At 42.7% G+C, this 19,738-nt stretch overlaps 2 protein-coding genes across 2 annotated transcripts in view; one reads left to right on the top strand and one right to left on the bottom strand.

Annotated features, from left to right (window-relative positions):
• The window catches only part of atad2b (ATPase family AAA domain containing 2B), a 68,614-nt gene extending 62,110 nt beyond the window's left edge, over window positions 1-6,504 (top strand). Inside the window, exon 28 of the mRNA XM_069656656.1 lies at window positions 3,073-6,504. Coding sequence (XP_069512757.1) covers window positions 3,073-3,114 — 42 coding nt within the window. The 3' untranslated portion in view covers window positions 3,115-6,504. The remainder of the gene's footprint in view (window positions 1-3,072) is intronic.
• A 788-nt stretch (window positions 6,505-7,292) lies between these two features.
• LOC138613192 (kelch-like protein 29) overlaps window positions 7,293-19,738 on the bottom strand; it is a 125,909-nt gene continuing 113,463 nt past the window's right edge. The window contains exons 12-14 of the mRNA XM_069686811.1: window positions 17,078-17,271; window positions 10,583-10,727; window positions 7,293-8,637 (exon numbers count right to left, since the gene is read on the bottom strand). Of these exons, the coding sequence (XP_069542912.1) occupies window positions 8,454-8,637; window positions 10,583-10,727; window positions 17,078-17,271 (523 nt within the window). The 3' untranslated portion in view covers window positions 7,293-8,453. The remainder of the gene's footprint in view (window positions 8,638-10,582; window positions 10,728-17,077; window positions 17,272-19,738) is intronic.

Raw genomic sequence — 19,738 nt, 5'->3', positions numbered from 1 at the left:
TCAGTGCTTTGCCAGGGCTGTACATGCCACCAGTGTTGGCTGATGATCACTGGTTATTCCTCTGCTTGTTTCTGTGTTTGCTGCGGAAATGTTTGGCCTGCAGGTCATTTAATATCCTTTGTTGGCTTTCTTGTTTATCGAAATGTTGGATTTAAAGGTCCATTTAGTGATTTGATTTTAGCGGTTCATGCAGATTGGTTGTAATTCGAATTGCTTTTTTGTCGCATAAGGCTAGTTGTAGCGTGTGTGCTCTTTAAATCTTTAATGGTAAACATCTGGCTTTGATATCAGGCTAGAGACAGACCTTTTGCACCAATGTTGAACAGTCTTGTAAAGACACAACCAGCTCGGACAGCAGCCTCCGTAGAACAGAGCCCTGTGCAGCCCAAGCTTTCAGGATTGTGAGTGTGTTGGAAAACATCACTTTCATCCTCACTCAGCACACAAAATCGCCGTTTTGCACTCATTTTTCTCTTGTAGAAAAAACAACTCCCGGCGATGTTGTTGTTGTTTGCTCTCCTAACCGACACACACACACACACACACACACGCACACACCGCAGAGAGCCCTGTTTCTCCAGGGGCTGAAGAAAATTTGATCTGGGAAATGGAGCAATCGGTTACTGAGGTGGAAGTAGAAAAGACAGGTTCAAAGACGACAGATGCACTAAAGTAATTTATAACACTTTTGTCTCAAATGGTTGCACATCACACATTGATGACATTTTAACAGTGTGTAGCAAATGGGCTGGATTTCTCTTTTAATGCATGGTATTGATGGCTACCTCGGGACATTAATCTCTTATCTGCTGTGTTGAAGCTATTTGAGTGAAGCAGGAATTAAACCCTTTTTTCCTACCTTTCTCTCATGCAGGAGAAAGGCACGCACTGCGATGTTATTTAGGTTGTCTCCTGTGTTTTAGGGATGACAAAGTGATAGGGCTTCAGGCAGATAGACTCCACATCAGGGGTGCGAAGCGTCAAGGCGGTGAAGAGTTTATTTGCGTGTTGGTGTGTGGGCGGCGAGTGAGACACGGCAAACATGGTGGTGTTAAAAGCATCCATGTGTCTAAACATGGGCTGTGCCTGACGAGCTCAAGCTTTCAGGGAATTTTCCATGTGAGCGACTTCTTATTCAGTGGCATGTTAGCATTATTTTTCATACCTCTCCACCTCCAGATTGTACAGCTTGTGTGACATGGTGTGATAGTTTTGGTGCGTGATAAAGTGATGTTATAAATAGAGTTGGAAAGGATGTTAAAATCACTCGCAGACGAGCATCAGTTCTGTCACCGTGTCGATTTATTCACAATGAAATGTCTCGATTGCCACGTGAACAGGTGGCCCCTCTTCACTTTTTGTGGGTAGGAGAGGACAAATGACACTGAACAGCAGAATCTATCTTATGACTTCAATGCCATTGTGCTGCGAACACTTGTTAGCATGAATGCAGCTTTCAGGTTTGTTTCAATAAGGCCAACAATGTCAAGAGCACTTCTAAGCTTATCCTTTAAAGGAAGAAATATTCAATACAGTGAAACAAGAAATTCAGAAAGGATTTCTTTGGATTAAATCAGATGTGTAGGGCTTCAACTGTCTCTATTTACAGACTCTACATTAAAATGTAGATTCGACATAGAAATGTAGAATCTGTAGGCAGGGACGTCGATTTTAGGGATGGCAAGTGTTCTGGTTTCCCTTTGTAGTACGCTTGTAGTCCGAGTAATATTGACCAATCACGTATCAGCAGGCTGCGGCGTATGCAGGACAAACAGTCAGTGTGGAGAGCAAAAGCAGGCGGAGCGTAATCTGCTGTAATGACATCCTGGTGACGATTTGGCTTGTTATTAATCTCTATAAAACAGACGTCTGCATGTGAGTTCAGATAACAATCCGTTCTAGATCTAAAATTTAACTTGAGATAAATTCCCTTGACGCTGCGTCACGAAAGCCATTCAGATTTCCCAACTTCCTCAAATGCATCAGATCGATCCGACCTCCGTTCCACAAAGAGCATTTAAAAGTAGTTTTCTTCTCCTCTTGAGGACAGACCTGACAAAGCTTCATTTTTACTTTTTACTAATCTGCATCATGATGTTGAAATTTCTGTAAAAAGGCAAGACTCGTTAATTAAAGTAAATCACAAGAAAAGCGGTTTGTTTTTCTGTAAACAAAGCAGCATGCGGCTGTAGCCGATGGGATCTCAGATTCAAATCCAACATTACACATGTAGTTTGCTCTTTGGTCCAATCATCACTCAAGAACCCAACGATATTCATATTTTTATTGTCAAGGAAAGCAGTGAATATTCACTTTAGATCAGGGTTTAATAAGTTGCTGCACATAAAAGCACTTTAATCTCAAGTGAGATAGGTGGACGCCCCACTCTACCTCCTGAGCCAAAATTCCCCACCAAGCTGGAACCTGTGAATCTTTTCTGTATAAATGACTTCAACATTTAATCACTTCTAAAGTTCAAATAATAAATTCATTGACTAATCAAATCAAATATCTATTTGTGTAATTACATTGCATAACATTTTGGTGGCAGATGTTCAAGTAAAGGAGAACCGTCACTGCCTAGAAAAGTGAACCTTTATTAAAGTGTGAATTCCATCTTCGCTGTAAAGTTGTTGGCTTTAAACTTTTCTTGTAGCTGTTGAAATTGGTATCACATCTCAGCGTCTGCCGCACTGACTCAGCCATTCAGACGGGAGCGCACACACACACACACACACACACACACACACACACACACACACACACACACACACACAGGGTAACATCTTCAAGGCATTAATCATGGTCTGTTGCGGGCTAACATCCATCTCTCTTCCTCAGGCTCTGCTCAGATTTAGTCAGTGTCAAACTCACGCTGAGAAAAATCGCCCGTCTCATTCCAGCACAGCTTTGCTTCATTTTACATCATTTATCTTGGTGAAAGCTGCTGTTTGCTGTGGGAAATATCCAAGTAATATTGAAACCCAAAGCGCAGATGCTTCATACACACATTCCAGTTTGTGGTGTTGCTTGAGACTAACAGTTTGTGTCTGTCTGTGTGTGTGTCTGCAGGAGATGGAGGAGAGAATCCAGCATTTTGATACATTCCTGTGAGACTGAGAGAATACCTTTCAGGTACATCCTGAACATCCTGGGACCACAAAGACACACAAACTAAGTGGAGGAGAGTGAAGGAGCTTCTGAGTGCAGCCCTCAACAATAAAAAAAAAAACCACACACACAAGAACAGCAAATCCAGCTCGCTCCTCCTGCTGGGAGGGAACACGACGAGAACGACGTTGAGGACAGAGACATTAAATGGTGCTATCGTCTCAGGAACCTGGCCAGATCCAGACCCATTCTACACAACCAAACTCCTAGAGGTGTGTCAGTCACACACACATGCACACACACCAACGGTGACGGGCAACCCTGGTGCTACTCGGGTGCTATTCTAACTTTTTATCCATGCTGCTCTTGGGATTACTTCTTAACTTGGATGACTAGCAAAACCAACAGATCGGGTGATGTCATATCGAAACATGGCTGCTTCTCCCTGGAGCAGTAATTTCATACACAGACACACACACACCCTGACACTTGGGTATGCATGTATTACTTCAGACACACACCAGAAACACACACTCACTCAGATCCTCACCAGCAGAATTGCAAATGCAGAGTGCCGCCGGGAGATGAGGACAGATAATGTTCTGAATCACTGAACTACGTCGCTGAGCCCATCTTGCCCTCGAGTGAAACGCTTCATCACAGGCCAGTCACCGCCACGCTATTATGCGGCTCATTTTTCCTGCCATTTTAGCTACCTGATTAATTCAATATCTGAGCCAGCGTCAAGGATTCTCACCCAGAACAATAGTTTACAAAGTTGTACGCCGACTCGGTGAGGTTAGCACAGCGGGACTAGAATCCATTATGTCCTCTTCATCGGGTGTGGAGAGCTGTTAGCCCCCTCAGTGTTTGGTGAGCAAGCCTCACCTGTAGGTCACTCCACACAGTCGCTCGCAGAACACCTCTGGCGTTCAGTCTTAGCAGTTTGTCATGTTCTTAAGTTTGTGGTAGCTGAGCCCCCCCCCCTCTCCTCACTACATACGCAGTGGGAATGTTTTCCCTCCTGTCAAGCTGTGCCCGCCAGTCGATTTTTACCCGTGTTTTTACCCACACCCCAGCTGAGGAACTGGAAGCAGTACAAATTGGAAAGCGTCTAGAGTTTGCACTGCCTAGTGTGTGCCTTATTTCAAACCTCAAACCTGAAATAGCAGGATTTTTACTTTTTGTGACAATGAACGGGCTCCAAGTTGGGGTGGGTCCTAAACGCTGAGGTCACACAAACATATATAAATCTCGATGCCAATAGGTCTTTCAAAAACATATCTTGTTTTTACATCTCTAACCCAGGTTGAATAAATTTGAAAATCTAAGGAATAATAAGGATTTGTAGATGCAGCTTCCCCCCCTCTGGCCACAAACGTCTGAAGCACTTGAAATGTTGTAAGGATATTTAAATGCATTCACGCCCAGATCTGTTGGGGAGGTCAGTCTCTGTCTGAGCAGACAGCAGGTGTAGGAAAAGGTTGACACCAGCTTTTCTTCAGTTTTTCATATGCAAAAACCGAATAATGCGAGTCAAATGATTTACCGTGCCAAGCGTTACCCCTCTCCCCCGAAAGGTGCTGACATGACGGTGCCTCTTCTGTTTCAACTATGAAAATGTTCTCTAATATGGTCATTACAGCTTATGTATTTTGTTGTGTATTTGATAATTCTTTTTTTACGTTTTTTTTATACGACGCTTTGCTTGAGTTGAGATTGTTTTTGCATGGGTTGTGAATCCATAATGAACAAGGCCATTCTAGGCAGTGCCCGTCACGAAGGTGTATAAAGCATTACTTTTATTTTGATTTCCTCTCAAATGTGTGAACCGCTTTTGTGGATTATTTTTCGCTCTGTTTTTCTCAACACCAGACAAGAGAAGCTGGATTCTCATGAGTGGGCAACACAGTATATGTTTCCTGACTGCAGTACATCGGGGCATTTACTGAAGCTTTATAAAGTTTTAACGGCATTTTGCCGTATTGTGAGCAGGTGGAGACTGGAGAAGGCCCCCCTCTTTCTCTCACGGCACTCTTGTCCGATCCTCAAACCTCTCGGTGCAACTCTGACCCCAGCTCACCTCTGCCTTTTTCTCAAATTTTAGGTGACAAAAGCAAAGGCCATACAGTATGCAAACTGGCAATGACAGGTTAGCACTTGGACTACTGCAGAGAGAAAAACCAACGCTACCTCAGCTTAATTTATTTTAATGCGAAACTGTTTACTGGGTACAAAAACAGTGTTTTTTTCTCCCCCCGAAATACTGTTGCAACATCGACAGTACCACCGAAGGTACCAGATCAGTGCAACCACGGCTGCTGCAGTAATCCAAGAGTAGTTTATATCTCTCAGATTGTTATGTATGTTTGCATTTGAGCCAGATGATGATTGCATAAATTTTAAGGATATTTCTTGGACTGTATATTTTATGCTTTAGTTTCAGGTTAATTTCTACTCTCACCGAGGAGATAATCCAAGACGTGCTCCTCTTATTTTCAACCCATACCTTCTTAGAAACTAGAGAGAACATTTTCTGCCTCTTCACACATCCATCGCCTTTTTTTTGTTGCAGATTTTCATCTCATGATTCTGATTATTTATTATTAAACGTGTTTTACACCTAATATTCAGTTAATCGTCTTTTTTTTTGTATTGTTTTGAAATTTAACAAATCGGGAAGCATCGGGCGTCCGTTTTAACCGTTTTGCTGAATTGCGTAGCGTTTGTGTAGCATGTTCATTTGGCGTGTACGGGGGAATAAAGGGTTTACAGGTCTCTCAGGTTCAACACGCAACAACATGCCCTTTCACCTTTTCTATTTATTTCATTGTTCTGGTGTTTTCTTTGTTCATGTGGTTACAGACTGTGGCATACTGGAAGAGACTAACATTAGAGTGGAAGTGATGTTTAAGGAACACGTAGAGTCCGTCTATTCGTACATCCAGGAAGAGAAGCAGGACCAGACTAACTTTCTTATAATGTTGTTCACTTTGTCTCCACTTTCTGCCAAAAGAGTTATTTTTTATGAATTTAAAAACACTTATGGAAATAAAATGGGTAGTTAAATGTCATACATTGTGATCTTCCTTTCTTATTATAAATTGTAGCCAGTTTGGACTAACAACCAATTTTTGTCTGGTAGTTGAGACTACTTAGTCCAGTATGCAGAAGGAAAGGGTTTGTTCTATCCTCAATTTCTTTGTTCTTCCCTCTTTTTCACAGTTTCTTTAGTCGAGACTTTCCATAGCTTTGTCAGTTCTGTTCGTTTGTGTATTTAACACACCTGTTCGCAATTGTTATTTTAGTGTAAGTTATATTTGAAATGAAACATTTACTGTATTTCTCAAATAAACTGCTGTGATATACTTGAATAAAAAGGTTCAAACTGTACATTACTTGTTTTTTTTCTTACTGTAGATTAATAAATGAAATCCACACCTGTAGGAAAGCAGAGCACATTATTTTGAAAGGAAATTCTTGAAGCCGTTTAGCTGCATCATCGTTCTATGCCACAATGTAATTTGGACCTGTGTTTTCTGGTAAGTACATATTCATAATTTAAAGGGCCAGTTCGTCGATTTTCTACCTCAGTCTTATCATGCTATTATGGGGAGCTAATGCCATTATGCAAAATGCAGTTTCGCACTGTGCCTTTGGAGGACGCTATCCGCTTCTCCAATGGGCCCTGGAAAACCTCCGCCAGACTATGTAAAACATCTGGGGGAGGCCAGGGAGTTGCTGAACTACACTTCCTCAATCTAGGATGTCATGTCTCGTTCAAATTGTCAGGTTTGAAATGTAGACTGAAGATTTTTTTTTAGACAATCCACCGTTATATTCTCATTGTATTTTGGATTCTGTACCGCTCTGAGCCATTACCTGCAGCGATCAATGTCCTTGACTGGAAAACAGTATTATTTCACTCCAGCGTCTCTCGCTGGGCCTCAGTGGGAGGGGCGCAATGCATGCTGGGTGTTGTAGTTATGTAGAATGGGAGCTGTTTGTTCAACTTTCTTCTCCACTATGGCGCCAATTTCAAATATTATTGCTTCAATCGATTTGATCGACCAGCTTTGACTGACAGTGGCGAATTGCTCCCTAATACTTTACTATACCCTTGATTTATTATACTGTACACCAAAAAAAAAAAAGACATGACACTGCATTCATGTTCTGTTATATGTATTAGGTATCAATAATAACTTAATTTCTCCTTTTTGAGCACAGATTTACAGACATTTTAAATCAAACCCATCAGGTTTTTTCTCTAAAAACATTTTATACAGAATTGCCTTCAGGTTTTAAAATATACATATTTCTTTCCTGTATTTACAGAATACCAAACCAACATCATCTTGGTGTCAATGAAACACATTGTACAAAAAACAAAGAAGGTGGGGGGGAGGTGATACAGTACATAAAACATGGATCAACAGATAACTTGGATCATAACAGTCCCAGGTGATCATTGTGCTTTTTTTCCGAGAGAAACTGTCCCAACTTGAAATTCCTTCCCTACGTGAAGCCTTGTCTTTGTCCCAGAGAGCGAGAGAGTATGAATCAAGAGGGGGGGGGGGGACAGATCACTCACATCCAGATGATATCTTAATCAGGCTGGAATTGTACAAGAAAAAAACTCTTTAAACCCTACCTGACCCAGATTTGATGGATTTTCTGTTTACCAAGTCACTAAGTTCAACTGGGTTACAGAGTCGAAATGTGTTTTTTATATTACCTCATAAATCCCAGCTCACAGTGGGAATTCCACTTTCTGACACAGTGTGAGAGAAAAACCCGTCAAATGCACTCAAAGAGGAAAACATGTCCTTTATGTGATGTCAGTACTGAAATCAATTCAGACACCAAAAGGAAACGCTGTTCTCTAAGCCATGAAACCTTAACCTGTCAGAGGGGACAGAAATCTCACCCTGCATTGGCTTTCACGGAGCGTAATCAGAGTAAGGAAATGTGGAGGTGTTGAATTTACAGAGATAAAAAAGACAGACAACTTAATTAAAAAAACCAAGAAGTTAGTCATTTACTAAGAGGGTCCCTGTGCCTGTTGGATGGAAGATGAACTACTACCATGACAAATACAGTACTGGAAGTTAGGCATTGTCACCTGACATGGCGAGTAGTTTAACATGAATACATTCTGCACAAGGCATATTTTCGAAGGGTGGGACAGGTAACGGGGTGGATGGATGCTGGCGTCAAGTCCAGAGGTCACAGAGCGACCAATCGACCCCAGCCCTAAGCTGCCGTCATACATCGTCTCACAACTGCAGCTCAGCTGATGTTTGGCTGCAAACCCGGTGTGATGGATGTCCCGGCCGCCCTCAGCCGCTCTGAATGTACTTCTTGATGACCACACAGCCGTGTCTGAAGAGCGGGCAGGGCAGGGACTGCAGGATCGTCCACGTGTTGGTGCAGGGGTCAAAGGTTTCCATGTTGCTGAGGGCGGGACCCTCGCTGCTCACGATGCCTCCTGTGGCGTAGATCTTCCCGTCTAGGTTCACAGCGCTGCAAGGACAGACAGAGTTTTGTATATTTCAGTTATCTCCATTTAAAAAAAAAAACAGAATCTGTAAAGGAATAATTTTACATTTTGTGAACCTCCAGTATGGACTTTTTCGGGGACTAAAATAAAGTCCCTGGGGCTTTATTTAGACCCTTTTCCCTGCAGAGGAAATGCACAGAGTTCCTCCAAAGGTCCCTAGTCCCAGGGTAAAATTCTACTCCTTAGAAGTAACTGTTAGGAAAACATCTGGGCTAGGCAGATAAGTGGGTGAATTTAAAACAACAAAGACAGCATCTCAACATGCTGATGGTTGCGCTGGGGGACACGTCTGAGATTGTTTGACATCATTCTCACATTCTTTCAACACGGCCAACAAGGCTTCTTCGTAAGGTAGGTAAAAACAAACACAGACATTACATCCCTCTTCAGGGCAGGAGAGGAAACTAATGAAAAAGCAAATATCATTATCAAATGTGCTCATTTGATGTGAGGAACAGAAACAGGAGTTTGTGTGCAGAGAGGATTAAAACTTTGGCTCTAAGCTGATTAGGGCTTTGTGCTCCTATTGGGGTTTGGAACGATCTGCATTTACATAAGGTGCACGCTCAATCACACACACAGAGTGAACAACATGCAGTCCTATTGCCACAAATTCACAACACAGTTGGGACTGAAACAGATTATTACATGAAGCCTAAATCTGCTCAGAGAGAAAGCACAGCTGATCCAAAACAGAGAGCGTGCAGGGCAAAGCCTGGAGCTGCTCCTCCTGATAAACAGAGGGGAGGTGCAGGCCTGCAGAGAGCCGGACGCAGCGGAGGGAGAATATCAGCTCTCCTGCACGACGACCCTGCTAGACTTCATCCTCACACACCGGAGATAGTTCTGTTTCTGAGTGTTTGTGTGTTTTCTCTTCAGCAGCTCTGTGCTGCGTTCACTGTCCTCCCTCCTCTCCTGCATCTCTTCCCCTCTCTCGTCAGACTTAGTTAAATGTAGCAGAACAGCTGCCTGGTGTGTGCTGGTGCAGCTTATCAATAACTCTGACAACATGATTTATGTTACACATTTCACACATTAGATCACTGCCTGTAATTGCTTCCCAAATGTTCTTTCTTTCTCCTGCAAAAAATTAAATAAAAAAGGGCTCAGGCCTAATAAGCAGTGGGAACTGCACACCTCAGTGGCTCGAGCTCAGTGGGATATTAGGATGTGATTCCACTGTTGTTAATGGCTGATAAAGGAACATAAATTAATATTATGTGTCTACAAATTGTATAAAAGCTAGTTGTAGACCTGTAGACTGCTGTATTATCTTTAACAGAACAAAAACATTACGTTCCCTAACTCTGTGCAAAGAAACTAAACATTACAAATGACTCATATGTCCTGGCATTGAGGCTAAAATCGAGCTATTAAATGCTTTGAAAGAAAGTAGATTAAATCAAGTTTCTGCTTTCAAAAGGATGTCTTGTTTCTTGCAGCATGACAGGCAGCAGCATTACTGATAAATCAATTTTCAAAATCAAGCCACTAAATTAGCAGTGATTTATTTTAACTAGAGTTTCAGTTTCACAACCTCAGCCGAGCACCCTGGAGAAACTGTCAGCACACAAGTGGCTTCAGTCGTTCAATTGAACCCTGTTCACCTGTGTATAACACAAATGCTGACAGATTACCAATATGATTGAGTTTCACATGTATTTTGAAGTTGTGTGATAATGTCACCACAATACAAAAAGTAGACCTGGAATTAGAGCTTTAAAAACACAGACATACAGTATGTGTATAAAAGAAGTAGACATAACCCCTGTGACTTCACCCATTTGTCTGTGATCCTGTTTCTTTGGCTTGATTTCTATAACCAAGAGGCTACGCCCACTTCTTGTAAACAGTCGATATATTCCACATAAACTTTATTTTGGCTCTGCTACAGTTATAATCTCTCACCTGCAGAACTGTCGAGAGTGATTCATGTTGGGACCAGCCTTGATGTTGCCTTTGTCTGGGTCATAGATGGTGGTGGCTCGGGCGTAGGCTCCTCCCAGGATGAATATAAAACCGTTTAGACTCACTGCAGGGGCGTATTTGTTATCTAAAGACATGAGAGGGAGAGACAGAGAGAGAGAGGGAGGCGGAAGAAGAGGAAAGATTTTTTTTATTAAAGAAAGCTCAAAGCAATTGTTTGAACAGCAGAAATTTCCATTCAGTGTAATGGCTTCAATTTCTTTTTTTTTCTTTTTTTCCCCCCGCAGTCTCCAGGCGGCACGCACAACTCAACTCATCAACATTCTCCTTATCACTTTACTGATGGACCATTCTCAAGATTGCTTTGTAGAAAAAAAAATGGAGTTCATAAATCAGTGTGGCTTTAATGGATTCTGCTCCAAACTATGTTTAGGCTTGAAGCAATATAAAAGAGTTACCTAAGTCCTAATAACTCACAATTGCATTACGCCCTCGCACGTCCATAGATTTACTAAGACAAATATAACAGAAAAAAAACACTGTGCATGGAAATACATGAGTGAACAGGTGAGATAGTGCAGACTGTATAATTCAAGCCAGCAAGCTTTGGGTCTCCCCCGGGTTCTCCTCCCAGTTGGCTGTGCCTAGAAAACCTTCACAGGGAGGCGCCCAGCAGGCATCCTGATCATTTACCCTAACCACCTCAACTGGCTACTTTTAATGCGAAGGGGTAACGACTCTACTCTGAGCTCCCTCCAGACAAATCTAAATTGTGCAACTTGGCACACATGTAGAAGCCTCATTTGCACTACCACACATAGCCATAAATGAAAATTGGTCATACCCATATTTGTGCTCATTCCACTGAGATACAGTCACCGAGTCTGGGACCCCTCGGGCTGAGGTCAGGGACAGGTAACAAATGAAGACACATGCATACACACAAAACACAATCAGCGATGATGCGATGTGTGGCTGCTGTCTGAACAAACACATCACAACGCATGTTTCTGCCTCACATCCGTTCATATCTGATTCCACACAACCAGATCACAACACACTGGATGATAGAACACTGCACACTGTACAGATCCAGATAAGACTGCTCTGTCTGATAAAGTCTCCAAAACAGCAGTGGTAATCACAAAGCTGTTCGGAAACGTGCGGTCAGCATCAACAGAAACAAGAGATTCTCCTCTGAAAGACGGAGGACGAGGAGCTGGGTGTCCTCTGCTGCTGCCTGCAGAGAGAACGAGGGAGCAGCAGGAAACAGGACAAAGGAGCTTCAGTTGTTGCTGCCAGAAGCTGAGATAAGATTACAACAAGGTAACTGGAGCAGCAAAAGCTTTTCCGTTTTGCAAACAATATCCTTTTTATGTGGCGCAGATTAAGAGCAGTCATGATGGCCAAAAAAAGAATAATGTCGTAATACAGTATGAAGGAGAACATGTGGGTGGCATGACCTATTGGGTATCTGTGGAAACATTTAATCTTCTCCACTACTCTCACTCCCTCACTTTCCCTTCCTCCTCCATCATGTCTCTCATGCTGTGCCTGTTTCGCCAGTGTGTCATTTGTGCGACTCATTGTTCTGCTGTCGATTTCCCGATAGAGCAGTCTGTGCGCAGAGCTTCTGACACTCGGGTCCCCGAAGCCGACCAGTCGATGAAGACCCGTCTGTTAGCAGGGGATGCACGCTGAGGACTGTGTGTTTGTGTGTTTCAAAGTGGGTGCGCCTGACAGGATGTGTGATAGTAAGTCACTTTTCTTAAGTAACTTTGATCTTTAAAGGCCCTGAAACTGTTTTTCTTAATAAGTTTCCTACGATTGTAGACCAAAAGATGTATTTAGACTTTGTTGCTTATTTAGTCATGAATATTTGATGTTGTAGGGAAATATTTAAAAACTCAAGCAGAGTTTACTGCGGCTTTAATTTCTGCCTTAATAAAACAAAGATAAAAGGGATCTGAAAGAAATACTCAAATCCCCATTCTGTCATAATCACTGCCCCCATTACTCCACAGAACAAGCTGCGAACAGCTTTTATAGCCCTGTTTCTCTGGTAGAAACATAATTTAAAAAAAAGGGAGAGTAATGTAGAGAGAGGAGAAAAAAAGCCAAGAAAGTGCGTTTATCAGTGATGGCACAAAAACAGTCATGCGAGCAGCTCTGTGAGGCTTTAGTTTGGAACAGCTGTGGGAGCTACAGTACTGCGCAGAAGTTTTAGGCAGGTATGAAAAAATGCTGTAAACTAAGAATGCTTTAAAATATATAAATAATAATTGTTTGTTTTTATCAATATTTGGTGTAACTACCGTTTGCTTTCAAACCAGCATCAATTCTTATAGGTACACTGGCACAAAGTCAGGGATTTAGTAGGATTATAGTCAGGTGTATGATTATACCAATTATACCAAACAGGTGCTAATGAGCATCAATTTCACATGTAGGTTGAAACACAGTCATTAACCAAAACAGAAACAGCTGTGAAGGAGGCTTCAAACAGCCAAACTCTGTTACCAAGGTGAGGTTGTGGAAGACAGTTTCATGTCACAGGTCATACACCGTGGCAAGGCTGAGCACAACAAAAAGACACAGGTAGTTATACTGCATCAGCAAGGTCTCTCACTTTTAAAGCAGACTGGGCTTTCAAGATGTGCTGTTCAAGCTCTTTTGAAGAAGCACAAAGAAACAGGCAACGTTGAGGATCGTAGACGCAGCGGACGGCCAAGGAAACTTAGTGCAGCAGATGAAAAACACATCAAGCTTATTTCCCTTCGAAATGGGAAGATGTCCAGCAGGAGCATCAGCTCAGAACTGGCAGAAACCAGTGGGACCCAGGTACACCCATCTACTGTCCGGAGAAGTCTGGCCAGAGGTGGTCTTCATGGAAGAGTTGCAGCCAAAAAGCCATACCCCAGACATGGAAACAAGGCCAAGCGACTCAACTATGCACGAAAACAGAGGAACTGGGGTGCAGAAAATGGCAGCAGGTGCTCTGGACTGATGAGTCAAAATGTGAAATATTTGGCTGTAGCAGAAGGCAGTTTGTTCGCCGAAGGGCTGGAGAGCCGTACAATAATGAGTCTCTGCAGGCAACAGTGAAGCATGGTGGAGTGTTCCTTGCAAGTTTGGGGCTGCATTTCTGCAGATCGAGTTGGAGATTTGGTGTCCTCAATGCTCCCATCAGGGAGGCGTATGATTGGCCCCAAATGTATTCTGCAGCAGGACAATGACCCCAAACATACAGCCAATGTCATTAAGAACTATCTTCAGCCTAAAACTTTTGCACAGGACTGTATTTGCTTATGTCAGTTTACTAAAATGCTCACAATGACAAAGTCAATAATTCATTTTAGGAAGTTCACCGTGCTAGTTGTACATCTTCTCTCTCTCTAACATTTTACAACCTTAGCATTGGTACAGCAAAGGCTGACTGGAATGTAATTTGCTTTGTAGATATCTGGTGATACGAGTACATTAATCAAATTGGAAACTTGGCCGACTGACATGTTTCCCTCGAGCCGTGCTTCTGTGTGACCTGAGATTTTAAAGAAAGTAATGAGGCTTCATAAGAAGTTTACTCTATGTGAAGAGGCTCATTCACCCTCCATGTTTCAGTCCATATCCTGCTCAGCAGACAGATATACTGAAGACAAAGGAAGACACAGACGAGCAGATCTGCAGAGGCACTGCACATCTCAATAGACGTGTTGAAGGGACTATTTTTGGCACAAGTAATATTATTATTCACTCTGCAGGAGATAGAAAGTCCTGATCAGTGCTTGAGAATCCCATTTGCAGTACATGCGGGAGATGGTCCATGCAGAGATAAAACACACACCCCACACGTACGCACACACAGATGCACAGTCACAGGAAATGCACACAGCTGTATTTGTGTCAGTCGATAAGACAGTGCTAAGAAACTGTGAGAGACCTGTGGCTGTCAGGCACAGGCTCATCTACACGCTGACAGATGGCAGTCTGTCTCTCTGTGTCGGTCCTTTACACACACACACACACACACACATAAAAACAGCACGCAGGCGCACACACACGTTGACTAGCCTCCCGTGTGTACCTGTGACCTGAAAGATGTCAAATTGATATGATCTTGTGTGTGTGTGTGTGTGTGTGTGTGTGTGTGTCTCTCCTCTCTCCTCTGCCAGCTGCTCTGCCAGCCCTTTAATACCATTCAGCTTCACCAAACACACACGTTACATCATCATAATGTTGCTCACAGTCGTCTTGCTCTGAAAAGGCACTAATAACAGAGAGGGAGTTTCTGGGCGACAGAGCTGAGGGGAGAGCCTCCACGCTGGAGCTTTAATGACACCAGAACATCTTCTTGTCAGGAAACATTTGAATTCAAACACATCTTTGACCCAGTGTTTCTCTCTGATGCCTGCTGCTCTGAGTGCTGCCTGCAGCAGCAGTGTGCCACAATTTGAGACAATAATTTCCTTTTTCGGAAAAGCATTTGGACAGCTCTTTGCCCTGAGACTCCATCATGTGCCAACAAGTTAAATGTTGTAATCCTGCATCAGATATTGAACCTCAATGTGGAAAATGTATTCAAATAGTTACATACAACTTTTTGTTTTTTAAATAAGTATTTAGGCAGTTTGGGACATTTGCTTATTAGATTTTTGGCGGGAGAGTATTTTTAAAAATATATGGCTACAGCCAGCAGCTGGTTAGCTTAGCTTAGCATAAACTAGAAACAATCATCCTGCCTCTGATCAAGGGTGACAAAATACATCTATCAGCACCTGTAATGAACATGTTGATTGTCTATGTTGAAACAGTACACAAACTGAAGTGTTAAAGTGACAGTAGGTCATTTTAATGGTTGATTTGTGCCGACTCTTTCTTCACTTGGACCAATAACTTCCTGCATTCTCCACTTGTTGCCTGCTAGCTCAGGAAAACAATCAAACACTGTTTTTGTTTATAATAACTTTGAGGTATAAAGCTGTCCTGCAAATATTATTTTAATGGTGCAGAGTGAACAGGGACAGGGAACAGAGACAAAGTTATTATTTATGATGTGTATGGGGATGCCTGGAAAAACAGTAGAGAGTGGAAAAGGGTTCAAGATTGTAAGATATCCATCTGCCAAGAGCAAACTGGCTCCTAACTCAGGATTCAGAGTCTATAAATGAAGCCTTTCTGAAATAATGCTACTTAAACAGGAACAATATAATTGTATAATCAGTGTCTATGGTGTACAAAATGACAGAGGGCAGATTTCACAGAGCATTACTGTCATATACTCTACAGTTATCTCTGCCTGTTGGTGCTGGTGCTGCCTGTGGATAACATCTCTGCACAGGAACACAGCTGTCAGTGTTTTGAGTCACGCTGAGTTGTACTCTGTGTGCTTTTCCTGCTACCTTGGAGTTCTGGCAGCTTGGTTAAAGTGTTTCTTCTGTTGCTGCGTCCTTCACAGGTCCCTGGTGGCTCCCACTGGAATGTGGCTGCAGGTTTGTGAAGTGAATAACTAGAGAGCGTGGCCAATAACACGTCAGAGGGTTTAGACTCACCCACCTACCATTTCAGCTGGTCTGCTCATTACAATGCATTAACATTGTAAGAGTGGGGATAATGGAAAATCTGAATAAGATGATTATGGGACGAAACAACAGGACATATAAAGCACATTTGTAGATGGTTGCACATTTTAACATTAAAGGTTGTTTTATGTCTTTTTCTTGGAGCTGTGGGACGTCCTTTTCAATAGTTTGGCTTCTTCTTCACCTTGCACAAAATAAACTTGATATAAACTCTGTTATATAAAACTAACCAACAGGTGAAAATGTTACAACAACACTTATGCATGAATGGGTCTGAAGGAGATTCTCTGCGTATTTAGTGCAGAGGGAACATGAAGCACCTACAAAATGTTGTGGCTGTTACAGTCATCTACTGAATGACAAGTTTTTACCTTGAAATGGCAAACAGGACTTTAGTCTTACAACAGGAGAAGTCAAGCATACGACATGAAGGTGTTCAAGTGGGTAGAGAAGTAAGAGTATTGCTGCTAGGCAACCGGGCAGCTTAAATAAAGGTCTTAACACTCCTTATTGCTCTCTAACGAGATAGCAGAATGTCATTGACCAGAGATTAAAGGACTGTGTTACAGTATTTGTCTTTTCCAGTTTGGGTCCATTATTAATAAAATACAAACATTAATATTCATGACTTTAAGGAGAGCAATTTAGCTGATGAGCGGGTAATTCTCTTTAAACTGGGGAATGCAAAAACACAATGAGGAAAGAGGACCCACACGTTTGGGAACACCAAACCACAGCCTGGTACACACTGGTTTAAAGAGGAGATAACAGCTCTGTCATGTTACAAAAGGTGAAGGTAACAAAGGCAACACGTCCCTGAGGACGTAACGTCTCTATGTTGTGTTGTGTGTGTGAAACTGTCAGAGGGTTCGGCTGTGGGTGTTGTCACCTGTCTTACCTATCATAGGTGATTCAATGAAGCTCCAGGTGTTGCTCTGAGGTACGTAGGACTGGAGGACTCCCGCCGAGCGCCCGGCCTCGTTCACACCTCCGAACACGTAGACCTTCCCTCCGCACACTGTGGCTGCTGCTGAGTGGACCGGCTTAGGAAGAGGAGAGACCGTCTCCCACTGGTTGGTGATGGTGTCGTACCTGGAGAGGAAAAGGGAGATTTTTTAGATCGGATTTTGAACACTGTTACAGTAATTTCAGCGCTGCATGAACAACAATTAAAAACCAAAGAGACACAAGAGGAGAAGCAGAGAAGCAGAATCTGCTACAAAGTAAAGTCATGACCCACTTTCATTTAACAAATCCACTATGAGGAGTCTCTGCATCACTTCTGAAACCTCTAATGATTCATAAACTATGTGAACACTTTGCAGTCAGTCATTTACACCCACACACACCAATAATATACAGAAACACTTCATACAAAGTTCCCACTGCGCTGGAATCACAGTGAAATGCTGCTTTTGGCTGCAGGGCTGACACATATAATTAGCAGAATGCCGACACCACCAGGGAAGAGGGAAAAGACCAACCATTACGTACAATGACAGCAATTAAAGCAATTACACAAAGCAACATATGTTGGGAGCTACAAGCCATTAGTCTCTAGAGTTGGGCTGTGTGTCAGCGCCGAGCTTTGGACCTTTCTCACTGAGCCGTCTTTGGCAGAGACTTCAACACCGAGACTAAAACTCAGCCGACCCAAACAGACACAAACAGACGCTGCAGATGAAAGGGCCTGACACAACGTGCACAAGACACACAAGACACTGGCTGATGAGATTGTGTGCATGTTAGAGGTTAAGTGTGTGTTTTTGAGTACATTTCTTGACTTTTCATTTGTGTGTGTGTGTTTTGCCTCCTGGCTCCATTAGCGTGGAGTGTCAGCAGTGTAATCCTGTGTCCAAGGGCCACTGATCAAAGCAGCCGACAGTCTTCCAGCTGGAGAAGGCCTCATTAAAGAGCCACAAACAGATCCTGGATCTGTGAATAAAACTCACATCTATTCAGACTAAAGCGAGCCGTCCTGATCAAGGCAGTCTCTTTGTTATAGAAGCAACACACCTTTACATGAAAAACTGAAGCCAGCGTCCCCCAGGACCAAGACTTGAAAGAAAGTTAAGTCCCAAACTTAATTCTTTTTTTCTCGCTATATTAAATGACCTTCATTAGGCATTTTGCCTAATTAAATTGAGCAAACAGGTGTCTACTTTTTTTCTTGTCCTTTACTTTTATCCGATGTACCTGCCAAAGTCAAACAGGTTTTCTTGTCAGATGCTTTTCTTCTGCAGCTCCTGTGATTGTTGAAGCTGACTTTGAATGACAGCAGGAAGTGCTGGTTGCATCCACCTTGCTGTGAGAAGGTGGCTAGACAAAGTGTGAGAGGAGACAGGTCGATGAGCCTTTTGGGAAAACTCTCTCTGGGGGTCGGATAATGTATGCATCAGCTGCTGAGGGGAGGGGTTTAAATCGACGGGCAGTCTGAGAGAGAGGTGACACAGAACACACTTTTGGACTGATCAAGAGGAACATATGCAGATCAGAAGAAACTCAGTGTCTCAGACTCTCAGAGGTCATGAATCTGATTGTATTCATTACACGTGTTATTCACCATAAAGCATTTGAAATGAAGCGTGACATCAGGACTGACAGTAAGAAGATCCTCAGAGTGGGTGTTTATGGTTTGATTGTATCTCCAGGGCAGAAGAGACGGAGGAAGAAGAGAGAGAGAAAACAAAACACTGCGTTCATCTCAAAGACAAAGATGTCACTTGTAGGAGTTTATCCATCAACATGTTGTTCTGCATCGATTGCTATTTAAAAAGTGTTTATACACAAAGACTGATCCCCACATGAAGCTGTGTAATCGTCTGCAGCTCCTGACAGGCTCACTTCATCACACAGGGACAATCATCTCACAAATGAGGCTGCAGGGTTACAGCAGAACAAACAATGTAGGATTGTATTCTTTTATGTAGGAGAGAGACAGAGAGAGAGACGGGTATGAAGGGCAGACAGATTGTGAATGATAGAAAGAGGACAGACCTTCAGATTTGCCTCTGAATCTGTAATCTGGATAAAGAAAAACAAGTGAATGCTGGCAGCAGCACTGCGGCTGACATGTCAACAAATCACAAGTGTAAGTCGACGTCTGCAGCTGGAAGAGCGACCCACGCAGTGAGACTGTGTTGGTGAAGGAAAACCAGCTGATGTTTCTCTGATCTTTGTTCTTAACGACCCGTCTGCTTACAAACATCATGTTTAATAACAACAGGTGAAATTAGACAGTTACCGTGGAAATGTACAGTCACACCTGCCATGTTTGTTTATGTTGACAGCAGATGGATTTGTCGTCTCCACACCTGCTTTCCTGCTCCAGTGAGTTTTTACAGCAGCAGGACAGTATGTATGTGGCATTCACTTCAATTCAACTGCAATGAACAAACATATCACCCAGTGTTAAAGCGTGACCAGAGACTATATAAGAAGTGCATGCAGCCTCTTGATTTCTGTATTTCTCTCCAGAAACAATCTAATGATGTGGAGGACGCCCGAGGCCTCACAGCCATTTCACTAACATGTTTACCTGCAGGGGAGTGTGGATGAT

This window comes from Semicossyphus pulcher, unplaced genomic scaffold, assembly GCF_022749685.1.
Source record: "Semicossyphus pulcher isolate SPU_LCO1_2020_fin unplaced genomic scaffold, fSemPul1.0.p SCAF_11, whole genome shotgun sequence".
Lineage (NCBI taxonomy): Eukaryota > Metazoa > Chordata > Actinopteri > Labriformes > Labridae > Semicossyphus > Semicossyphus pulcher.
This window is presented reverse-complemented; position numbering and strand designations above follow the sequence as displayed.